At 38.6% G+C, this 22,104-nt stretch overlaps 2 protein-coding genes across 5 annotated transcripts in view; one reads left to right on the plus strand and one right to left on the minus strand.

Annotated features, from left to right (window-relative positions):
• The window catches only part of man2b1 (mannosidase, alpha, class 2B, member 1), a 29,704-nt gene that overhangs the window by 6,543 nt on the left and 1,057 nt on the right, over window positions 1-22,104 (plus strand). For 2 of the 3 annotated variants that reach the window (XR_003595652.1, XR_003595651.1), the window contains exons 12-23: window positions 89-205; window positions 305-487; window positions 588-685; window positions 797-917; window positions 1,865-1,983; window positions 2,111-2,212; window positions 2,301-2,388; window positions 2,485-2,565; window positions 3,500-3,724; window positions 3,817-3,966; window positions 4,133-4,235; window positions 5,672-6,143. Coding sequence is in view for 1 of the 3 variants with exons in the window: in XM_028018757.1 (XP_027874558.1) it covers window positions 89-205; window positions 305-487; window positions 588-685; window positions 797-917; window positions 1,865-1,983; window positions 2,111-2,212; window positions 2,301-2,388; window positions 2,485-2,565; window positions 3,500-3,724; window positions 3,817-3,966; window positions 4,133-4,235; window positions 5,672-5,775 (1,491 nt within the window). In the remaining 2 variants the exon portion in view is untranslated. Of the gene's footprint in view, window positions 1-88; window positions 206-304; window positions 488-587; window positions 686-796; window positions 918-1,864; window positions 1,984-2,110; window positions 2,213-2,300; window positions 2,389-2,484; window positions 2,566-3,499; window positions 3,725-3,816; window positions 3,967-4,132; window positions 4,236-5,671; window positions 7,123-22,104 lie in introns of those variants that run through there. The other variant, XM_028018757.1, reaches the window with a different exon arrangement.
• Window positions 7,623-22,040, minus strand: LOC114145278 (protein GPR108-like). 2 transcript variants are annotated; one of them, XM_028018759.1, is made up of 18 exons: window positions 21,484-22,040; window positions 20,546-20,662; window positions 19,291-19,341; window positions 19,042-19,127; window positions 18,889-18,959; window positions 18,592-18,767; window positions 18,442-18,504; window positions 17,136-17,237; window positions 16,913-17,046; window positions 14,909-14,984; window positions 14,721-14,794; window positions 14,458-14,575; window positions 13,580-13,710; window positions 11,481-11,498; window positions 11,322-11,373; window positions 10,939-11,022; window positions 10,068-10,189; window positions 7,623-9,392 (listed from the first exon to the last, which is right to left on the minus strand). In XM_028018759.1, exons 1-18 carry the CDS (start codon window positions 21,577-21,579, stop codon window positions 9,305-9,307), a joined length of 1,659 nt encoding a protein of 552 aa, XP_027874560.1. In that variant the 5' UTR covers window positions 21,580-22,040; the 3' UTR covers window positions 7,623-9,304. The 2 variants fall into 2 exon arrangements, with proteins under 2 accessions (XP_027874560.1, XP_027874559.1); XM_028018758.1 differs by having other exon boundaries at window positions 11,322-11,371; window positions 11,455-11,498; window positions 21,484-22,039.

A 22,104-nucleotide genomic window follows, 5' to 3' on the forward strand; every position in this document is an offset into this window, starting at 1 on the left:
CTTCTAATATAAGATTTTAACAGTGTGAAGCTGCAATAATTCTGTTATTAGAAGCTCAGTGTGTTTGTGTCTCGCCGCTCTGGTCCAGTTCTCGCTCAGTGTGTACAACCCTCTGGGTCGGTCCGTCACCTGGCCCGTCAGGCTGCCGGTCAACGGGACGGTGTACGCCGTCACTGACGCTCAAGGAAAACCCGTGGACTGTCAGGTTAGTCAATCTGTTGCTCCCAAACCCTTAGTTAAAGGTAACCTCCAAGTGTGCCACCCTATGACTTCTTCTTTTTGTGTTTTTATTTTCGTTTTGAAGGTGCTTCCTGTGTCCAGAGCCACACAGGAAGTGAGGAGGAGCCGCAGCTTCGCCAAGAACGAGCTGGTGTTCCAGGTCCGAGCTCCTCCTCTGGGTTACAGCAGCTACTCTGTGTCCCTGCTGCAGGACGGGCCGCCATCGTCCTCGCCTCAACACCAGGCTCCCACCAGCATCCAAAACAAGGTACATGTTCAGAAAGATGAGTCGGAGTCCACCACGCTTAGAAATGAGCGTGATAAAATCAAAACTGACTAGTGACTGTTTTTTATACGATGTGCTTCAGTTCCTTCAAGTGACCTTTGACCCTGACACTGGCCTTTTGTCCGGTCTCAGCAACCTGGAAACCAAACAGACCATAAAGCTTTCACAAAACTTCTACTGGTTGGTGTTTCTTCCAAAACAAAAACAAAATGTGTTTAAATTCAGGTTTTTGCCTCAAGTTTTCAAATGATAATTGATAAAAAAAAAAACGTGTGTGTTTGGGCGTTTTAGGTACAATGCCAGTGACGGCAACAACGACGAGAGTCGGCAGACCTCTGGAGCCTACATCTTCAGACCCAACTCCTCCACACCTGTCATGGTCAGCAGTAAGGCCAGAGTGGAGGTCTTTCAGGTAGCACTGCGTTGACTTTTAACCTCATGTTTATGTATTTAAACTCACAGGCTTCTAACTTTGACACTATGATTGATTTCAAGGTGTCCGTGGATCCATGTATCTAAAACGAAGGTCTTAAAATGTCTAGAATTCACAAACAAAATGTAAACTGGCCTTAAATATGGTAACCACAGGTCTTAAATTTAGTCATATTTTATGTATTATTATTATTATTATTATTTTTGCTCATTGGACTTTTCTTTTAGGTAAAAACTTCAGAAGCTGCTAATAAGACCTTGCCTGCCAGTTGGCTAATAAGCTAGCATAGGCTTAAAGATACAAACTGTTTTTCATACCAGATATGATTCTAATTTTTTTTTTGTTCTGTTTTTTGTTGGTTTTTTTACACAAGAGAAATTACAAATGACCAAAAATATTTTCATAAAATGTCCTTTATTCCTATTAACTGTGAGTTGAATATGGAAGAATATACCATTTCTTCCTCAACAGTTTTCCATGTTTTTGTTTCTTTATTTTGTACATTTTTACAGATTTTATATTTCATTCATAATAGTCTTTAAAATGTCTTTAAAAGTCATTAAATTTGAGTTGGTGAAACCTGCAGAAACGCAGCATAAAGAAATGTGAAACTGCACATAGTAACTACATTTAGTCATATTTTCAAATGTATTTATCCGGAGAAATAATTACTGTTGCTGAACAAAGAGTGTAGAAAAAATGGTAAAGCTAAAAATCCTGACGATACAAAAAGTTTTAGAGATTTTTAAACATCGTTAATTGGAGTTTATCATGACGACATTAAATCAAAATCGTATAGCGACGCAAAATTTATCGCGATAAATGATAAACGATACCACAAATGCCCGCCCCGAGGACACTTTAAGTTATAAAATAGATCCTAAAAGAAAAAGTTTTCTATTAATTCTGTAACGTCGTGTGAACAGAACTCGGTGGTGCAGGAGGTGCGGCAGCGGTTCGCTCCCTGGGTGTCTCAGGTGGTCCGACTCTACGCCGACAGCAAAGCCGTGGAGCTGGAGTGGACGGTCGGACCGGTGCCGGTCAAGTGAGTGCCAAATATTTACGAGTTGGGAAAATAATCTGCACCTGTACTATGTGAATGTTTTGGACACCTTGTTTTTAATGTGGTCTGTGAATGTTTGAGTTTATGTTTAAATCTGTTTATTGGCTAGTGATGACCAGGGGAAGGAAGTGATCACTCGTCTGGACACCAGCATTAAAACCGCAGAGTTTTTCTACACCGACTCAAACGGCAGAGAAGTTCTCCAGAGAAAGTAAGAAAATGTCTTTTAGATATCATATCATATCTAAAAAACATAAATAGAAAACGTTAGATGAGTATTTTGGATTTGTTTCCATCAGGAAAGACTTCCGTCCCACATGGCAGCTCAAGCAAACGGAACCCATTGCTGGGAATTATTACCCCATCAACTCTCGCGCCTTTATAAAGGTCTTAATTACTCTTTTCTTTTGCTAATCACTTTCTTCATCTTTTTCTTTTATTTCCTGCAATTCTACAAACATTTTACTGTATGTTTGTATTCAGGATGGCACGGACCAACTCACAGTAGTGACAGATCGCTCTCAGGGAGGAGCGAGTATTTACAACGGATCTCTGGAGATCATGGTACAGCATATTTACACTTTATATCTGTTTGAAACAAGCAGTAAGCACCAATACTGACTTTCATGGGTCCTGTTGAGAATTTGTTTTGGGTTTAAGCAGGATTTGCTTAAGACTTATTATTTGGGATATTATAATTTAATATAATTTTAGTTGCAGTTGTTTCATAAATCTAGTTAGCATTTGATAGTTAGTATCTGGTTCAAAACTGACTATTGTGGACCCTTAAATGAATGGACTCTATATCCCATGATGCTTTTGAACTGGTAGAAGAAGAACTTGGGGTTAGAGGAAGAAGTGAGCTGAGGACCGTTGGGTTTTTTTCCGAGAAAAGAGCTGTTAGCTGAATGACTAAACTCTGTACGATTCGTTCATCCCTTTTTTATTCACTAAAGTTCATCTGAACAATCCATCCGACTCCTTTTCGTTTTTCAATCAGTCGAATATACAACAGGTCCAAACATGAAAGGACCCATGATGTAAATGTAAAATGTACAGGGGGCTAACTACAACACATTGTATTAAATTACATATTTTCTGTGGTAATTGTCCATTTTTTTTTTCTTTTTCTTCAACTAATGACAGCGGTTGAGGGCCTAAAGTATGACAATTAGTCATATAGTTATTAGCTAGATCAGAAAATTAGCCTGACTGCCTCGCTTTGGAAGCCATCTTAAGCATTCAGCATGCGGATGTGAGAAAATCTTCAATGGTGCAGACTGAGCATTTGCACAGTGTAGCATGAGAGTATGTTGGGTTGTCATTTTAATTGTTGATTGCATAAAAATTGTTTAAAAAAATGAGCAGAACTGACTGTGAGTTGTGTGTTTTTATGTTTTAACTTCCATTATTCGGAATCGTGTTTCTTATCCTCCCGGCTTTGTTTGGCTAACAGTAATGCTACATGTTTAACGAGACCACTAACGTTCCTCTGCAGCTTCACCGCCGGCTGCTGCATGACGACTACCGCGGCGTCGGTGAAGCCCTCGATGAGAGTTCGGAGCTCTTCCCCGACGGCCTGGTGGTCCGCGGTCGCCTCCTCCTCTCCCTGGAGCCGCCTGCCACCGCCGCAGACACACACCGCCCCCTGGCACAGGAAGTGGTATCACAACCCCTGCTGTCGTTCACCAATGGAGACCTGAACCCGAACGCACGACTGGAGGTTCGGGTTAACACACCGCACCTCTGACAGATTAATAACAACTAAGAAATGAGGTTTTAGAATTGAAGAAAATTGGCTTTTTTCTTTTTCAGTTTTCAGGCCTTCAAGCATCGCTGCCCCCTGCTGTCCACCTCCTGACACTGAGTCAGTGGGACGAGGAGTCCGTCCTGCTCAGGCTGGAGCATCAGTTCCAGAGCTGGGAGAGCAAAGCCAGCTCCCAACCCGTCACAGTCAACCTTCAGGTCGGACATTCAGAACTCATGACATTCCTTAGAAAGAGAAATATTTCACCAATTCTCTTTCTAACAACTTTTAAGTTTAAAAATAGTGAATTAAATGTACTTGAACATCATGCCTTTTAAACGATTTTCTGTCTTTTTGTGTGTGTGTGTGTGTGTGTGTGCGCAGAAGCTGTTTTCCACTCTGAATGTTCTGGGTGTTTCTGAGCTGAACCTTTCAGCCAATCAGTGGAAAGATGAGATGAAGCGTTTTGATTGGTCTCCTGAAAAAGGTACAGGTCATTCTAACAGGTGTCAAATACACTGGGGGTTAGTGCGCGACATTTCAAGTTTACAGTATGGAAGGTGAAGAATGGCAAATTATAGTGAATAAATACTAATTTATGAAATAATTAAATCTATCATTCATTTATTAGAACTGGGAATAAATACCAAAATTATTATATGATTAAATATAGAATAATTATACATTCCTCACTTAAGTGTATTGATTTTTGTGTGGAAAAATTCAATATCATTATTTCATGTTCCTTTGCTGAAGCATTTGTTATGACTCTGAGGTTAATATTTCACTGGAAGTGTGAAAACAACTTGAATATATTGATTTAATAAACTCTTTGAGTGGCTCCAGACTCTATCTGTAGTTTTGTCTGAAATATCTCTAAGTGGTTCTGTGTAGAGGAAGCTGCCACACACTTCAGACAGCAATACATTAGAGCCAGAGTTACTCACTCAGATTGTATTAAATAAATTACAGCAGCTTAATTGTTCTTGAAGTTATTTCTGCACTTTCTAGCAGAAACGTTGACCTCAGAGGTAAATTTGATGTGCCGTTTGAAGCAGCCAATCAGACGTCTTTGCAAGCTGCTCTAGTCCCGCCCACTTGGTTCAATGTGCTTGTTTGCAAAGTGCTTCAGCACAATAAAATGATCTATTAAATCATTATTTTAAAAAAAATAAAATCAATACATTTAACTGAGGACCATAATTAAATGTAATATGCTTAATAAATCATTTGTGTAATTATTTCAAGGTTTAGTAAATGACTGGCACTTCAATATTTCACAAACCAAAAAGGATTATTCAAATAATATATCAATAAAAATTGGATTAAGTTGCAGTTCATATGTTCATGTTTTACACTTGGAAAATATAAAGCTAATGATTACATGTAATTAGTTGCTGGTCTTTTTGGGATAATAATGATAATAATGTGTTTAAGTTTTAGTTTCTACTCAGAAACATTTATCTGGAAATTAGCTGATGGTTCCTACTCAGCCAAATGTTTGGGGGTTTGCAATGTCTGGCAGCGGTCACTGGATGGTCACTGGATGGTCACTGCCTGGTCACTGTCTGGTCACTGCTGACTTGTTGTGCAGCTCAGAGCAAACTGAGCAGAGGATGAACAGGAAGTGTCTGTCACATTGTAACTCTGCGGTGGCAGTAATCACTGTCTCATTACAATCAGAACAACGCCCCCAGGCTCTAATTAAACTAGAATATAATGAGCCATAAATTTGTCTTAGTGTTTCACAGCAGGGAGGTTTAATAAAGACTCGTTTTATTTATGTGGCGTTCTCGGCTTGGGGACAGACTGTTTTACTACAGGCTGCTTTGTTTGATGCTAACAAGGTGTAAAGTAGGCTTTATTACACCTCTTACATATTTTTAGTTACACGCTCTAATAATTAACATTTTGTCTTGACAGAAGAGAAACCCCTGCTGAAGACGTTTGAGGATCCGTCTGTGTGGGAAATCACCCTGAGGCCCATGGAGATCAGAACATTTTTACTCAGGGTCACATTTCAATAACCCATCATGTCCATCCAATAGGTGGAAAGGTGTTCCAAACTGAGGATTCCGCAAATATCACTTAAATCTGCAGTGAAAGGGATTTGAAAATAATTTTCATTTATGCCTGTCTTTTTATTGTTTCCACTAGTGACAGGCATTAAATCACACAACTTTCAAATTTTAGCTGAAGACACCTTCAGACGCTGCTGTAACCGTCTTCTTTTCAGAAAAGCAATCACCCAAATATCAGCTGATTTAAAGACAACAAACACTGCAGGAGTGAAATAAAGTTTAAAAAAAAGTTAGAATGTCGAATAATTGCAGTCATTTTAAAAGTTAGAGCCGTCAGTCAGGTTGAATGACGAGCTTTAGGTTTGGACCAGAAGGTTTGTTTGACTGTAACATACAGCAGGAGCCACACAACATGAATAAAACCTGAAACAATTTATTATAACTGAAACTGCTGCTGAACAGCCCCCAACACTTCCTATCATATTCCAAAATATCAGCAATATTTTATACGATTCCCACTGCTGAAAGCTTTTTCCGTTTGCATTCACTTAGTATTACCAAATTGTCTTCACAGTACTTTTTTAAATCCACCCATGATATTCCTCAGTATTATGCTGTTCCTGTTACCGCCCCCTTGTGGTAGCAACAAAACATTGCCACTAGACTATTAAGAATAAAATGAACCTTTTAAGAAATTTGAATCTTTCCAACTTGGAGCAGTGACTGTATTTCTGCTGTAAAGCGCTTTAATCCTCTGATTTGTCTTCACTGAATTATGCTGCGCTATGAACAGACTGTTTAAAACCCACTTTTTTGATTTTTTTTGGCAAATATTTAAATGGGTACTATGTTCATCTAAATCAGCTGAAGTTTAAGCTGCAGACATGAGAGTTCAGAGGGCAAAACATTGTGATTGTCTGTAGGTTCCATCTGTGGCTCAAAAACTAAATTCATTAATGGTTTGGACTAAAACTGGAGCTGTGATGAGGAATATTTTGGGTAAAAGGACAATCTATACCTGGATTCAAGCAAAAATCTATTTTTTTAAATGACTTATTCTTGAGGTATATAAAGAATAATGAAGGTAGTTTTTTTTCAGGAATTATGCATAACTGGATAAAAATCTTAATTTTGTCTCCACTGTGAAATTTCTGAACCATCTGCACATTTATAAACAATTTGAAGATGTAGATACAGGATTATTTCCATGTCTGTAGAAACAACTGATTGTTTTTGTTACCAACTGGTGCCAAAATATACTGACCAACATGTGCAATATTTTGTTTTACTCATGTATGTACATACATGTTTTTACAGCTGAACAAGCATCTTATAATAAAATTCTGGTCATTTTTATCCGTTGTCATTCTTGCTTCAAAAGTCAAGATTTTCTAGAAAATTTCAGATTTTTTAAATCAAATCTCTGACTTTTCAAATAAAAAAAATTCCCAGTTTTTTTTCTTCTAAAAAATAGTTTTAAGGCCATTTTTTTGACACGAAACTGAGACCATTTCCAAAAGTTGAAACACTGGAAGTTTCCTAGGTATCCAAAATTTAAAATGTTCAACTTTTGAGAAACTAAGATCTTTCAGAAAAAAGTCTGACTAAAATATTAAGTTTCAGAAGACAAAAACTTGCTAAAATCTTTTTCTGAAAAACAAAATTGTTTCAGAAAAAGAAATTAAGCAAATTTAAACTTCTCAAGCTTCAATTGCTTTTTTGAGAAGTCAAAAATTTGAAGAAACTAAAATTTCGACACCTTACCCGCTTGACAGATTTTTAAGTTTTGAGAAATTCAGAAACTTTTTAGATGATTGTAGGGGGGGGCGGGGAGGAAGGAAATGAGGGTAACGTAGATCACTACAATCTTAATTGAGTCAACTGCATTTCCATTTACCTTAAAACTTCACAAATTGGAATTACAAAAATGACCATTTTGAAGACACGTTTTCTGATGTTTGTGAAACTGTATTTTTTTCGACATCATCGGAATACCGACAGTTTGTGCACATTTGTAGTGTGTGCATCTTCTCAAACATTTTCAACTCCAAAGTTTTCTATTCAAATTGCTGACTTTATAGCCAAATTCTGTGCATGTTTACCCACAGCAGCAACGAGAGAGCTTTCAAAAAACTCCAACTTTATTGTGGCAATTCTTACATTACCATTAACCTTCTGTAACAATTTAAAAAAAAAAAAAAAAAATCTCTTTATCCGACTCCTGTAAATCTGTACGAACTGTTTACCTGTGGACTCCTGGCAGGTGGAGACGGGCTGCCTGTGTGGCAACACTGCAGATCAAGGAGTGAACCAGGAGTGACTGGTTAAATCTCAGTCTCACGTTTCTTGTGATTGGGGTTCATTTCAAGGAATAAAAGAAAAGATTCAAAAATCTCACTGAAACTGATCCATCCTGAAACACTGTGCAGTTCATAAAGTGTAATCTGTCTCTTCTTTTATGAACAGTCATATTTACAAATCACCTGTTACTGAATGATCTTCTACCCTGTCCGGCTGCTGAAGTCAACTGGAATTAATCAAAAACTTCACATCAAGAGCAAAAAATGGTTAAAAACCAAAAGTAGGTAAAGTGGACTCAGCCGTGCCAAAAATAACCGAAAAATATGTATGTATATATATATATACATATATCTGGCCACAGCTCTGGTCACTTTAGAGCCTGGTGCCTGATCTGAAAGTACTGTCACTTTAATTAAAGGTCCTCAAGTCAGTATGGTGGAATAAGCAGGTTATCTTCAACCACTAAAGCACTAAATTACAGCAGCACTCCAAAATGACACACTGGGAGGAAACGCCTCGTCCTCCGACACACACAATGATACTGGAAAACATTTCAATATGCAAAAGACAGCAACATACTGAAACCAAACAAATTAAATTAAATAAAATAAAACATCCTGCTGTTGATTATTCCAACCTAAAAATCAATGAGCAAAACATGTACGAGTGTGATTGGTGGGAAACGAAGCTCTGTTTCCTCCATAACAACGATTTTTCTTTCTTTCTTTCCACCTGAGAATGGGCTATTGCATCCAAATCAGGAAAACCTAGATTTGTGTCACATTACGTTAGTTCCATGTTACAGTAAAAAAAAGAAGAAGAAAAAAAAAGATGCGACCTGCAGGATGCAGGAGTACCGTTTTTACATAGCCGGCATAAACACACCCAAGTCTTTGTCTATAATAATAATGATAATAATAATAATAACAAGCTTTGGAGAAAAACAGAGAAGAAAAAAAAAGAATTTCAGAGCTGTGTTCCATTTTCCAACCCGTCTAGAAAAAATAAACCCTCCTGGAGCTCTTCAGGTTTTGGGTGGAGCACCCACAAAGACAATGGACAACCTCCGTCATGTTAGTCATCTTTTTTGTTGTTGTAATTTTACGTTTTGCATAGCCAGACAGTGGGCATGAAGCTTTGCAACCACTTGAAGAGTTTTGAACAGAGAGCCGTCAGCAGAAGTGGTGGTGGGGGGTCTTGGTCCATATGAGCCCCCACCCACTCAGCCTCCTGCTCACAGAGCGGGCTCTTTCTGGCGCTCGCGTCCGTTAGACGTCTTCTTAACTTTAGAGATTCCCTCCAGAGCGCCCGACTCCGTCACTCTGCACACACAGACAAAAAAAAAAAACATAGAGGAGAACGCTTCATGTCAGACTGGGATCATTTTAGATACAAAACAAATGAATAAAACTAGGATCCACTTTTTCCACTTGCACTACTGACATCTGAGGGTTAGTTTGAGCTGATACAGAAAAACAATGCTGCCCAAACTTCTATTGAACCGCTACACTTGTTTGTTTGAGACAATAAAAGACTTTCTTTAACAACTTTAGGAAAATGTGCATTTTTACATTTCAAGCCACAAAGTTGAGCATGATGATTACTCATGATTAATCACAGCAATAAAGTGCAGATTTGAATTTTAATCAATTGACAGCACTACTTAAACCTTTCGTTTGTTTTTTGTAAACAGACATAAATGTACTGAACTACTCATTCTTTTGACAACTCTGCACCAGAACAGCACCATTAAATACACCAGTAGCTTCACAGGCTTGATCAAACATGTAGAAAATAAACTGCGACAAACTTTCTTTCAAATGGTTCAGAAAGAAATTAGAAATTCTAAACATAACGTAAAATAAATAACGAAACGTAACAGTCCTTATGGACCGAGCACATTGTCATTGATACCCGATATAGAATTCTTTTCCAATATCGGAGCCGATACAGATATTAATAAGGGATCGGTGTAGCTCCACCTCTGCCGCACTTACACTTCATCCATCTCCACGTCCTCTTCGTCCAGAGGCAGCTGCAAGTACGGGTTGTTGGACGCCGGTCGGAACTTGTAGCCAGTCAGAACAAAGAAGATCAGAGTGGACACTTCCACCAGAAACTGAGGACCAGAGGAAGGTGTGTGTTTTACAGGGAGACCTCAGTCAACTCAAATCATCTCAGTAAAGATTTTTTCACTTTTTTTAGTCTTTATTTTAGGGCTGCAACTGACGACTAATTTAGTAGTCAATTATTTTTGATGATTAATCAATTATTCGGATTGTTCATTTAATCACTTAAGCGATTTTTTACACAATATTTGAAATGAGTTACAAGATGCAAATGAAAAATTACTTCTTAAATAATAAAAAAAAGCATTTTGTTGCTTAAATGCAGTAACAGAATCATTTAGTGAATTTGAACCAGTTCAAAGTCAAATTTCACCACTTTAGGAGTTCTGGGTACAACATATTTACAGATGTTTTTTTTATCCTATACATTATACTGCACAATTTTAGCTTAATTGCTGCTCTGAATATGTTAAGTTCGTTCAGCATATTGACTTATTTTTTTAGTCTGTATATCCAGTTAATTAATCAATTGTTAAACTTGTTGACAATTATTTGAATAACTGGTTAATCACAATTAATCCAATTAATCATTTCAGCCCTAGTCTGTTTTTTACTAAAGACAATCCCAACTTCAGTTTCTCTGAACAGCTGAATATTAATAGAAGACTATAAAACAATTAAGTACAGAAATGTCAGCCTAAAGAGCAGCAGGCTGAAGAAAATACTCTATTGAAATTAAATGATAAAAATTTAAATAAATGATATGTTTGAGTCTGCTGTGGAGCTCCTGGAGTCTTACCTCATAACACCACTGCCACTGGAAGGGCATTGTGATCTTCAGCAAAATGGCTATGATCCTCGTGAAGTAGATGTAGCAAACGATCTACAATAAACAAACAGATTCAACTAAGGGCAGAAATCAGACTGTTGAAACAGGATTAATGATTTGGCGCTTCCTTTAAAATCCTGGCAAATGTTACCGGGAATTTGATAAAAGTGTTCTGTTCAAAGATGAATAGGTTTTGTTGTTGTTGTTTTTTAACTAAAACTGAAAATTAGCACCTTCATCAAAACTAACTCTATTTTTGTTTGGGTAATCTAGTTTTACAGCTGCTAGGAAAAACAGACATTTTTGTAGGACAAACTGAGCTCTGGTCAGAACTGCTGAGGCGTCTCTCTCACCATGACGTAGTAATGCCTGAACAGCTTGAGCTTCTCCAGGTTCATGGCAGCTGGAAGAAACAAAACCCAAGTTTAGAGCAAAAAAGATAAACATGGTGATGCGTTCACTTAACTCAGGGAAAAATCAGCCCACCTTTCCCATCTGTGCTGGAAGCCTCCTGTAAGTGACGGATGGACCTGCCGACAGAAAGATGAGAAAACACGTCAATCTAAAGATACTTAAATGTTTTATCAGGTCAAAATAACACTTTGCTAAATAGGTGAAAATTTAAGTCACAGCCGACCAGTCACACATTCATACACTGATGTACAATTAGAGGTTAACCTCCGACCCCCAGGAGGAAACTGGAATCGAACCCACAACTTTCAGGTTCCGAGACAATTACTCTGTGCAGAACTCTGCTAGTTTACTTACAAATAAGCTGAATTTATTTATCAAAAAGTCTTAATTACCTACACAAAGTCAGATCAATGTCACATTAAACTTGGATGTAGACAAATATAGTCTATCATTTCCATTTTCTTCAAAGTTTCATATATTTTTCTAAATCAAAATTACATTTTTTCTTAGCTTCTCCATTTTAATTCCATGTTTTCCCAAAGTAAAATCAATATTTCACCAAAAACGTTTCTATAATCATATGGTTGGTAAAAACAAAAATTTCTGTACCGTTAAAGACTGTATTAATAGGGTATATTTTAATGACTTATCAGTTCTGTAAAGCTTCTACAAATCTATCAGTTTGTTAATAATTACAGGCATATTGGGAATTTAAAAAGGTAGAACACAATACTGTCAAAGTGAGAAACAGTTTTTCCACATTATTACCCTTATGAGTGGTCCTTCAGTCAGAAAACTCAAAAATTCGATCATTTTCTGATCACTGACAGCATCTACCTAAGTGCTAACAGGATGCTAACAGTAGCAATTTCTACTAATGGTAACAGACTCAAAGTTAGCTATTTTCAGTGTTCAGAATTGAATTGAGAGAAAGCACAAAATAAAAAAGCAGTTTAAAAGGAGACTATGTTTTCACAAAGGTAAGTTGGTTGGTTGATCAGGCTTCTATGACGCCAAACGACACTCCAGTTGAGGTTAGCAATGATAACGGCTAACAAAATATGCTAAAGACTGCTAAAGACATCAGTTTAGTTTTTGTGTGAAATTAGTGAAACAATTTTATGGCCACTTCTCTTTTTGACAAGTGACCTCTGACCTCATCTCTGGTTACTGAATTCAAAGTCCAAACAAATACAAGATGTAAAAGATGCTTGTAAAACAAGATGGTAGGCAGTGGGCCCGAGAAGTTCAATGGTGAATTTTTTTTTTTAAATCCAGATTTTCCAAAAAAATTCATAAACTGCTAATTTAATTAATAGTCAAATTCAACTTATTGCCCAGCTAGTGTTGTAGTACTCAAGACCAGTCTTGGTCTCGGACCCTAAAAGTTTTGGTTTTGACCTGATCTCGGGTTAGGTGGTCTTGACTACAACACTGGGCCCGGTTCTAGTTCAAACTATACATTTTAGAAAACTATTTTTTGACTCCATGTTTTTGATTGAGCGTACAGTGAATTCACAACTTCATTTTAGTGCAAAACAAATACTGAAAACACAAGTTGCTGGTTGTTCTGCATATTCCTTATTTTACCAATAAAATCCTCTGTGTTAATTAGAGATGCACCAATCCAATGTTAATATCGGTATTGGTACAGATATTGAAAGAAAGAAAAAATCTAGATCGGGTATCAGCGATGTTCATGATCCATAAGGCCAGATGTATTCAGGCTAATTTTATGACTTATGGTCTGAGCGACGTTATGCTTTATTATTTTACATTATATCTAGAATTTCTAACTGCACTTTCTGAACAATTTGAAAGAAAGTTTGTTGGAGTTGGATTTTTGCATGTTTCACTAAGATAGTCAACCTACTGTTTTAGTCAGTGTCAGTTTATTATTTACTTCACATTGGCTGCTATACTCCTAATTGCACTGACTGAACAAATTAAAGTTTTACATTAGCTTGTGAAGCTATTGGTATATTTAAGTGAGCTGTACTGCTGCACAGTTATGAAATACATTTGTAATTCAGCACATTTATGTCTGTGTTTAAAAAAAACCCAGAAATGTTTTAAGTGGTTTAAGCACTAAATCTGAAATGGTAGTGAAAAATGTGCACCGATGCATCCCTTGTGTTAAAGAACAAAACTAGATCTACAGTTAACACGGCCTCTTCAGGCTACACATCACACTGACCAGACGACGGGGAACAGGATGGCTCCGCAGCAGATGAGGTCCACCAGGAAGAGGATCTCCTTCCACAGATAGTACTCACTGGAGCCTTCCTCTGTCGACTCGATGATGATATAGGCAACATTCGCCAGCACCTGGTAGGAAGACACACACACACACACAGATATATTAGAAATGCACAAACTACAAACAGGTTCCCAAACACACACACGTTTGTGTGGCTATCTTTTTTTTTTTTCTTTATCGCCCCGCAAGGGGTCTTTTTGTGGGCTCTAGTGTCCCTTTTTCAAAGTAGGCTGACAGGAAAGGGGGAAGGAGAGCGGGGAAGACATGCGGTAAACGTCGTCGGGTCCGGGAGTCGAACCCGCGACAGCCGCGTCGAGGCTACGTTTGCCTGAATGTGGGTCGCGCTAACCCCTCCGCCACCACGGCATGCCCTGTGTGGCTATCTTTGAGGGGACTTTCCATTGACTTCCATTCATTTCTACAGTCGAAACCTCACCCTTATCGCTTACAGCCTAAACCATTATATATCTAACTTTAACCAAAATTCAATTCGCACCTTAGTCCTAAACCTGACCCCTGACCCAAAAACAGCATTTCCCCTTGTGGGAACCAGGCTTTGGTCCCCACAACGTCGTATGTGTCAGGAACATGGTTCCCACAAAGTATTACAAACAAACAAACACACACACACACGTTTGCGCAGCTATCTTTGCGGGGACTTTCCGTTGACTTCCATTAATTTAGTCCAAAATCTGACCCCTGACCCACAGCATTTCCCCTTGTGGGATTCAGGCTTTGGTCCCCACAACATCGTATGTGTCAGGAACATGGTTCCCACAAAGTATTACAAACAAACCCACACACACACGCAGTACCTGCAGAGGGATGACTATCATGAAGATCTTCTTCTCTTTGTCAGAGAGGATGTATTTAACGAAAGCCCAGCCCGTCCCAATTAGTGCCAGCGTGATGAACAGGAGCGCCCCCTTCAGCCTGACAGATACAAGAGTATTTAATACAGAATGTTAAAAACAAATAGGATTAAAACTAGAGACGAATGAGAGAGAATATGTATGTCAGCTAAAATTTGCACACCAGTGCATACCTAATAAAAAAAAATCCAGCAGAAATAACTTACAGGTGTGTGATATAATACATGACGGCCCAGCCTTCGATAGGATGACCCTCGATGTTGATAAAGTGGTAGTTAATCTGTGAAAAACAGAAGCCATGGACACATAAACTACTTTGTCTGTTGTGATAAAACAGAAAATACCTCAAGCTGTTGTTGAGAACGTGAAGAGAATTACTAGCACTGTGACCTACACTGTGGAAAACTAAAGATGTGGACTTGGTGAATGCCAGTGCAGCCATCAGCCAGTGGATCTTAAACACGCTGTATCTGTAAAGAAGCAGATGAGGAAAACAAACTTCATATTTAAAGTTATAGAAAGGCAGTTTGTGCTTTTCTCTGACCTTATGGAATAAAAATGTTACCATAGTTGATGATTTTTTGTGTTTCTGTTTTATCTGCAGTGTTTTTTTGGTTTCTGAACATCGTATCCAGAAGTGTTGCTGGCATCAATTACTTTTACATAAGTGGATAAAATGCTGCTGCCTTCACTATTAAAGATAATGTAGTCCAAGGTCTGTAGTGTTAACTTGGCTTATGTCTCAACAGGATGTGGGGTGCAATAAATAAAGTAAGATGGCTGCGGAGATGAGTCACTCTTTAATCCTTAACGGCCTTTTACAATTCAAGACTGTGTGCTTGTTTGGTTTGGGTGTGGGAATCTCCTGTGCCCTGCAGGTGCAAACCCTCCGAAAGGTAAACAACCTGAGAATCTTGGGTTTATGCTAGTTAACCATCTAGCTAACTTTATGGCCTGTGTGGTTAGCATGATACTAAAGTCTTAAACTCAATGAAGAGACCAAGAACAGTACCCCCTTTTTGCTTTGGATAAAAGAGAAAAAACACAGAATGACATTAAGAAAGATAAAAAGAACCTAATCAGTAACAATGTGAATGTTTGCATTGTCCTAATCAGAGCAAACAACAAAAATAAGGAGAATCAGTACCCAGTTAGATAAAAAAGAAGGATTAGCACATGTAGCGAAACAGGAAATACAAACCAGACAGATGAGATACGATCAAGCTTGCACTTTTTTTTTTCTTCCATTTTTTCCTCCGAAGAGCTTTTGCGGCACTAGTGGCTCGTTTTTTTCCGACAGTAGGCAGACAGGAAGGAGGGTGAGGAGAGGGGGGAAGACATGCGGCAAAGGTCGTCGGGACCGGGAGTCGAACCCGCGACGTCCGCGTCGAGGACTAAGGCCTCCAAAAGTGGGGCGTGCTAACCCCCTGCGCCACCACAGCACGCCCCCAAGCTTGTACTTTTGATTCAGTTTTTGGAAAGCAGGTTTTCCCAGCGCTATAATAATCAGGGATCCGAACAAACAAATCTAGTCATCAGCAGTTCTCCTTAATGATGTTAGCTTGTGTCGTCCGATCAGTTAATGCTGCTGTAAACAAGGAGCTATGGGAGCTTTACTGAACTTTTTTAATTTATATTAAATATGCATCTTTAGGATGTTCGCCGACTTTGTACAATCATCCAGTCTTTTATAACACTGTGGAGAACAGCTGGGACGTTTGTGTGTAAAAATCCTTCAACCTTTCCTTTTCGGACTTTTCACAAGCTAAATATATACTGGTGGGTCGTCGAAGCTCTTCTCCAGACCAATCCACCATGTCGGTGAACTTACAGCATCAGCAGCTGGCTATGTTAGCAGTGAGTTAATGTTAGCCTGAAACTTACATCAAGTCATCAAACATAACGAAGATGTATGAGTGCAACTCAAAATGTGGTCTGATAGAAACGTCCCGAGGAAAAAGACAATAGGTAGAATATACAAAATTAAATATTCCTGTCAAGACAAAATTTAAGACATTTTAAGGAGAACTGACTTTTTTTTTTTAAATGAATGCAAGACATTTTAGATACATAAATGTAAGACTTTTAGAGGATGCTCAAAAAAGTGCTGCTCATGCTGCCTCCACTTTACAAAACTCAACATTTTGACACCATTTCCACCAACTGGAACGAAAGCAACATATCTTCAACCCTTGCATCGCTGCCCCTCAGTCATCACACGAGCCCCATCGAGGGGCAAGAATACACCTTAGGCTTTACTTAAAAGGGTCACATGAAAAGCGGCTGATGAATTCACAGACAATCGAAGTTCTATTACATTTTTTGTGTCCACCTCGATATGACAAAACCTCTGGGATATAAAAGAAATCACAATTTGAGTGTAGTTCATGCCATGTACCTGTGCTTCATTAGCATGTAGACCCACACCATAGCAGCAGCGAAGAAGACTCCGGCCATACATATGTAAAGACGAGACAAGGGGATTTCGGCTGCAGACAGGAAGCTCCCTGGGTTCTTCTCTACCACATCCACCTGCAGGGAGGTGGAGGGAGAAAATTTTAAATGAACACCTATCAGACACCTGAGGGCTGGCAGAGCATCACCAACGCTCGTTGACTCACCGTCAAGGCATAAGGCAGCTTGACTCCGGCCACCTTGTTCCGACAGTAGTGGAACTTCAGGCTGTACAGACCCTGATCCTTTGGGCCAATGACCAGGCGGAACTGTAGAGGAGGAGAGACATTAAACCAGATGGCACAACAATCGATACGCATCACTGGATTGGACGGCAACCATCAGCCGCTGCAGCAAGTGACGCGCTCCTTTAGCCGCCATCGAGTCACGTCCACAAAACCATACTGTTCCAATGCAGGATGAGCAGGAAGCGGTCACAAGAATGGCGCCCTTAATTCTAACCTGATTTCTATAAAATGACTTATCAAAGATGAGAAAATTGCAGATCTTCTGATTTGTAAACTATATATTCTTCCTGGATTTGAATCTATAAATATTTTGCTTTCTGAGAAAAGACTAAGTGGATCTGTTTTTTATATTGGTCAATAATTTAATTTTCCATAATTGCAGCTGTAGAAGGCATAGTATGTTCAAGTTTAACTAACTATTGCTTCTATAGTTTATGAAAACTTTTATCCTAAATCACGATCGTCATGTATATCGCCATGTTCTACGGACAAATGAGGCAATCACACACAGACCCATTGCCATAGCAACAATAAGACAAAAGCTCTGCAAGCCGACAGAGCAGAGATTACATTCATGGGCATCAGGAACCAAAGAACACAAAAACATTTCCCCCATAAAAAGTACGTAAAAACTATGAAGCACAACATTCAATTTGTTACAGTATCATGTATCTGGCTTGATGTTTATTTTGCAATTATTAATAATTGGTTGTCTGAACTCAATGGTGGTTGATTAACTAATTTGAACTCCACCAATGACCTATCAGAGAGTGGGTGTTTCGGTTGCCTTATTTTAGAGTTACAGGGTATATAATGACTTGCAAAATCCATTTTTTTAGCCCTTGAATACATTTTTTGTCTACTTTGAGTTTCTAGGAGTGCAAAACAAAAGTTTCATTTATTCACTCCCGATGCTCCATAGATATCTTTATATTCTTTTGGGTTGTATTTTTCAGTCGGTTCATTCTTCTCTATTGGATGTAACGTTTTCTTGTCTATGATGTCATTACATTTGACGGCAATTAAAAGTGAAACTCTGTTTTAGATTTTTTTTGCATGATCGTGTCATTTTCCCGACCAGCGATATTCCTGACTCAGTCCGTACATGCACCATTGTCATGTGGCGTTACATCACGTAGATGTCCAATCCTGTAAAATACATCAACGAGCAAAGCCAACCAAACGCTGCCAAATGTTGTCTAAATGAAGAGCAAAGGGCACTTACGCTGAAGTTGTATAAGCCATTCCTTTTGTCCAGGGCTAAAATCGGGTTGACTGAATTGTTCAGCTGCAAGAAATTCCAGTTAAGACGCTGATTTAAAGAACAAACTGCACAAAAATGTAGCCACTAAAAGAAAAACTAAAAAAATCTCACCAGGAATGTAGTTTCCTCCGGTTTCTTAGCATCCTCAACAGGGTTTGACTTTTCATTTGCTGGTGGTACTTTTTCCTGACCTCCTGGGATGTCTTTATCATCATCTTGATTTGTGTCTGGCTTTCCTGGTTTCCCATTTGAATCGTCAGCAGCCCTCTTTGTAACCTTCTTTTTTTCTAAACAACAGAAATGGAGGCATAGAAACACATCAAGATTAACTTTAGTCACTTTAAAACAATGGCGTCATTCACTCTGCAGCAGCTAATTTGAGGAAGCGTTAGAATCAGCAACACAAACCTTTAGGTTCATCTGACTTGGCTTTGGCAATCAGGAAGTTATCCTGAACGCCCATGGCGCTCACGTTGACCCTAGAAGGACAGAAGTCAAACTCTTAACCTTCGCACAAAGCTGTGATACATTAGGAACTTATGAACCTAAAACAACACACACAACAGATGCTTGCTGTCAATGAGAAAAAGAATGAGAGGTTCGTCGTTGGTGGTCTTCGTGGGCGGGCACGCCTCGGTCTCCTCCGCCTACGGAGAACACAACAAGACTCTTACCATCTCCGGTAAAAAAAAAAATTGAAATGAATAACGTTGAACAGATAATATATTATCGAGGATATGTTTTACTAAACAGAATACTGATTGAGAGCTGTAGAAAACCAGACGTTTAATTATGAAGGCGGGTACTCACTGTGTACGACAACACCCCATTAACCCGAGACCTGGACAGGCTGAAGCCAACCTACAGCAGACAACAATGTGGACATGAATCAGCTTTTGATATGACTGGCATTTATTCCCATCAATAGTCAGAGAAAACCTATGATTAGTTGTGGTTAGGCCCGTCATGATACATTTTTCTGGATGATAAATTGTCCCAGACAATTATAATTTATCATATGATTCACTGATTTATTGCTTATTGTGACAGCACAGGTGGGCATTTCTTGTATTGTTTATTATGAAAAATTTCTTAGGAGAATTCCGATTTATTCTTGTCTCAACTTTCAATTAATGTAAAATATTATTATTATATTATTGGAAATTTTTTTTTTTTTCCATTTTTTTTCTCCGAAGAGTTTTTGCGGCACTAGTGGCTCGTATTTTTTCTACAGTAGGCCCCTCCTTCCCCTCCTTCCACCGCAGAAAGGAGGGTGAGGAGAGGGGGGGAAGACATGCGGCAAAGAGTCGAACCCACGACGTCCGCGTCGAGAACTAAGGCCTCCTAACGTGGGACGTGCTAACCCCCTGAGCCACCACAGCACGCCCCGGAAATCTTATTTTTACTATGTTCTCTGCCGTTTGTTCCACGAGAGCATCTACAAATATCAGTAAATTAAAAAATATAATAAAAAGCAATTACTGTGTGCAGCTTAGTGATAGAAATCACTTCTTTATGTAAGAGATGTCGTGAAGAAACCCATTTCAGATGAGCATGGTTTTCTCAATCAAAAAGTTTCGACTTCTCAAAGTCGTTTCCTTTAGTAAAATTTATGATTTTTCAAACTCAGAAACTTCAAAGTTTTTTTTCTAGCAAATTTCTGAGATTAACCTCAAAATATCTGAAATTTTTGGCAGAAAAGTGCTCCCTTTGTATCAACTATGGTCTACAGCAAAAAGTCTCTTAAATAAATAGGAAAAAAGTAGTTTGGGTCACAGAACAAACAGAGGTTTCCTCTTTTCAGCACTGCGTAATCAAGCATTTCAAAACTGAGCAGTGAGTAAATTACACCAGTCTTACAAATGAAGAGAAAATGTATTCAATAAAGAAAAGACAAACTGTATCAATTACCTCATTATTTCATTTCTCAACCAGGACCCAAAAGAACATACTAGAGTTCTCACTGCAAAACTAATATGGGCAGAAAAAAATTACTACTGCTTCCTTCAACTTTTCTTTTTCTTTATATTTACCTGAAAGAAAATGAAAAAAAAAACTGACTTACTGGGAAGAGGTTGTAGCTCACAGTGTCATTGAGCCACAGGGAGGACAGACTCACTTTCAGAAATCCATTTGCAAAGAAACCAAAATTGTTGAGGTCAATGGCAAACCGTGTCTCGTTCTGAAAGAAAAAAAAACAAGTTTAAGGTTTGTGATCACAAATACTTTAATCATACATAAGATAATTGGCTCTCAGAATGAACGAAAAACAAATTTGAAGGTTTCGGTTGAAGCAAATTTTGGGATGAGAAAAGGGAAGGTAGCAAAATCAACATTTCTCATGTTGATTTCAGCTCATTTGTGAAATACTTTATGGAAATACCTAAAAATGATATATTTAAGAAATGTCTGGGAGGTTTTTTTGTCCCAACGTTTTGTGGAAATTGAGAGACTGTCTCAATTTATAACGTAAACACATGATATCAGTATCATTTAAAGCTTAAATGATTGTTCAGCTAAAATTGTTTGTTTTTTACGCAGAACTATTTGCACGGCGCTAACATGCCCACTGTCACATTTGACCCGATATAAATGTTGTCCACATGCCAAACAGGCGCCGGGTTTTCTTGTTTAATCGGTTACTTTTTTCCACAAACATAAACATTTTAAAGATCACAAATTGTAATTTAATACATTCATAATCACAGTGACTCAGTTTTGGTTTGACCTTTATAAATTTTGAGCCTATAAACAAAGTTCAGGTTTTCTAGAAACCATGAAATGGCCACAGCCGAAGCTAGCTACTGCATAATCCCCTTCACAAACACATACATATTGGACATAAATACAGCAGTGTGACACTGTGTTAACATGTTTTATGACATTGAATGTAATCAACACGCTGTGGGTTTAGTGAAGCAACGTCAATGTTCGTGGCGTTAGCATAAGCTACCCGGGCTAACGCTGACGTTACTCTAAACCTAAACAGTGTTACGCACTCACCTCTAGCCTGAGCTTGTGTATCCTCGCGTTACACCCCGACAGCAGCACTAAGAGTAAAATTGCTGCAACGGACAACTGTATGTGCGGCACAGCCATCACAACACCTGCTAACGTTGACTGTTAGCTGTCGACAATTCTGCCAGATGGCTAAACAACAAGCTTGCTAGCAGTCCTTCCGGTTTCGAGTCGTTACAATGAAATTTATCTTCAAAAACGACGCTCAGCCGCACAAATGACCCACTTCGTTGTTAAATAACAACACCGTCTTTTATGTTTTCCAATGTATAAGTCCTTTCATTGCGTGAACTACCAGCCAGCTTGTCGTAGACGTTGGGAAGCTGCCACTTCCTGGTTTGCGATATCACGGAGGGTTCGGACGGAGCCGTCACAACCTGAAGAACAACAAATGATTTGTTCTACAGCTGGAATAAATATATCCAGCAGGCCAGTGAGGGGAAAACATGATTTATGGCGGCCCTTCGGTCAAAAATGTTATTAACAGTGTCAAAAGTTTCTATTGACACGATTTGTCTATACCTTGTATTCTTGTGCTACATTACGTCACGTGGTTTAACTAGGACGTTGACGTGAAGGGAACCACCCCTTCATACATAAGCTTAT

The sequence above is a fragment of the Xiphophorus couchianus genome, chromosome 5 (assembly GCF_001444195.1).
Source record: "Xiphophorus couchianus chromosome 5, X_couchianus-1.0, whole genome shotgun sequence".
NCBI classification, from domain to species: domain Eukaryota; kingdom Metazoa; phylum Chordata; class Actinopteri; order Cyprinodontiformes; family Poeciliidae; genus Xiphophorus; species Xiphophorus couchianus.

What these genes read in the sequence shown, in the direction of transcription:
- LOC114145278 (XM_028018758.1), bottom strand. Translation starts at nt 21,579, where the DNA reads ATGGCTGTGCCGCACATACAGTTGTCCGTTGCAGCAATTTTACTCTTA. An exon ending in ATGGGGTGTTGTCGTACACA is followed by an intron (nt 19,128 to 19,290) that starts GTGAGTACCCGC and finishes TGTTCTCCGTAG; the next exon opens with GCGGAGGAGACCGAGGCGTG. An exon ending in CATCTTTAGTTTTCCACAGT is followed by an intron (nt 14,795 to 14,908) that starts GTAGGTCACAGT and finishes TGTTTTTCACAG; the next exon opens with ATTAACTACCACTTTATCAA.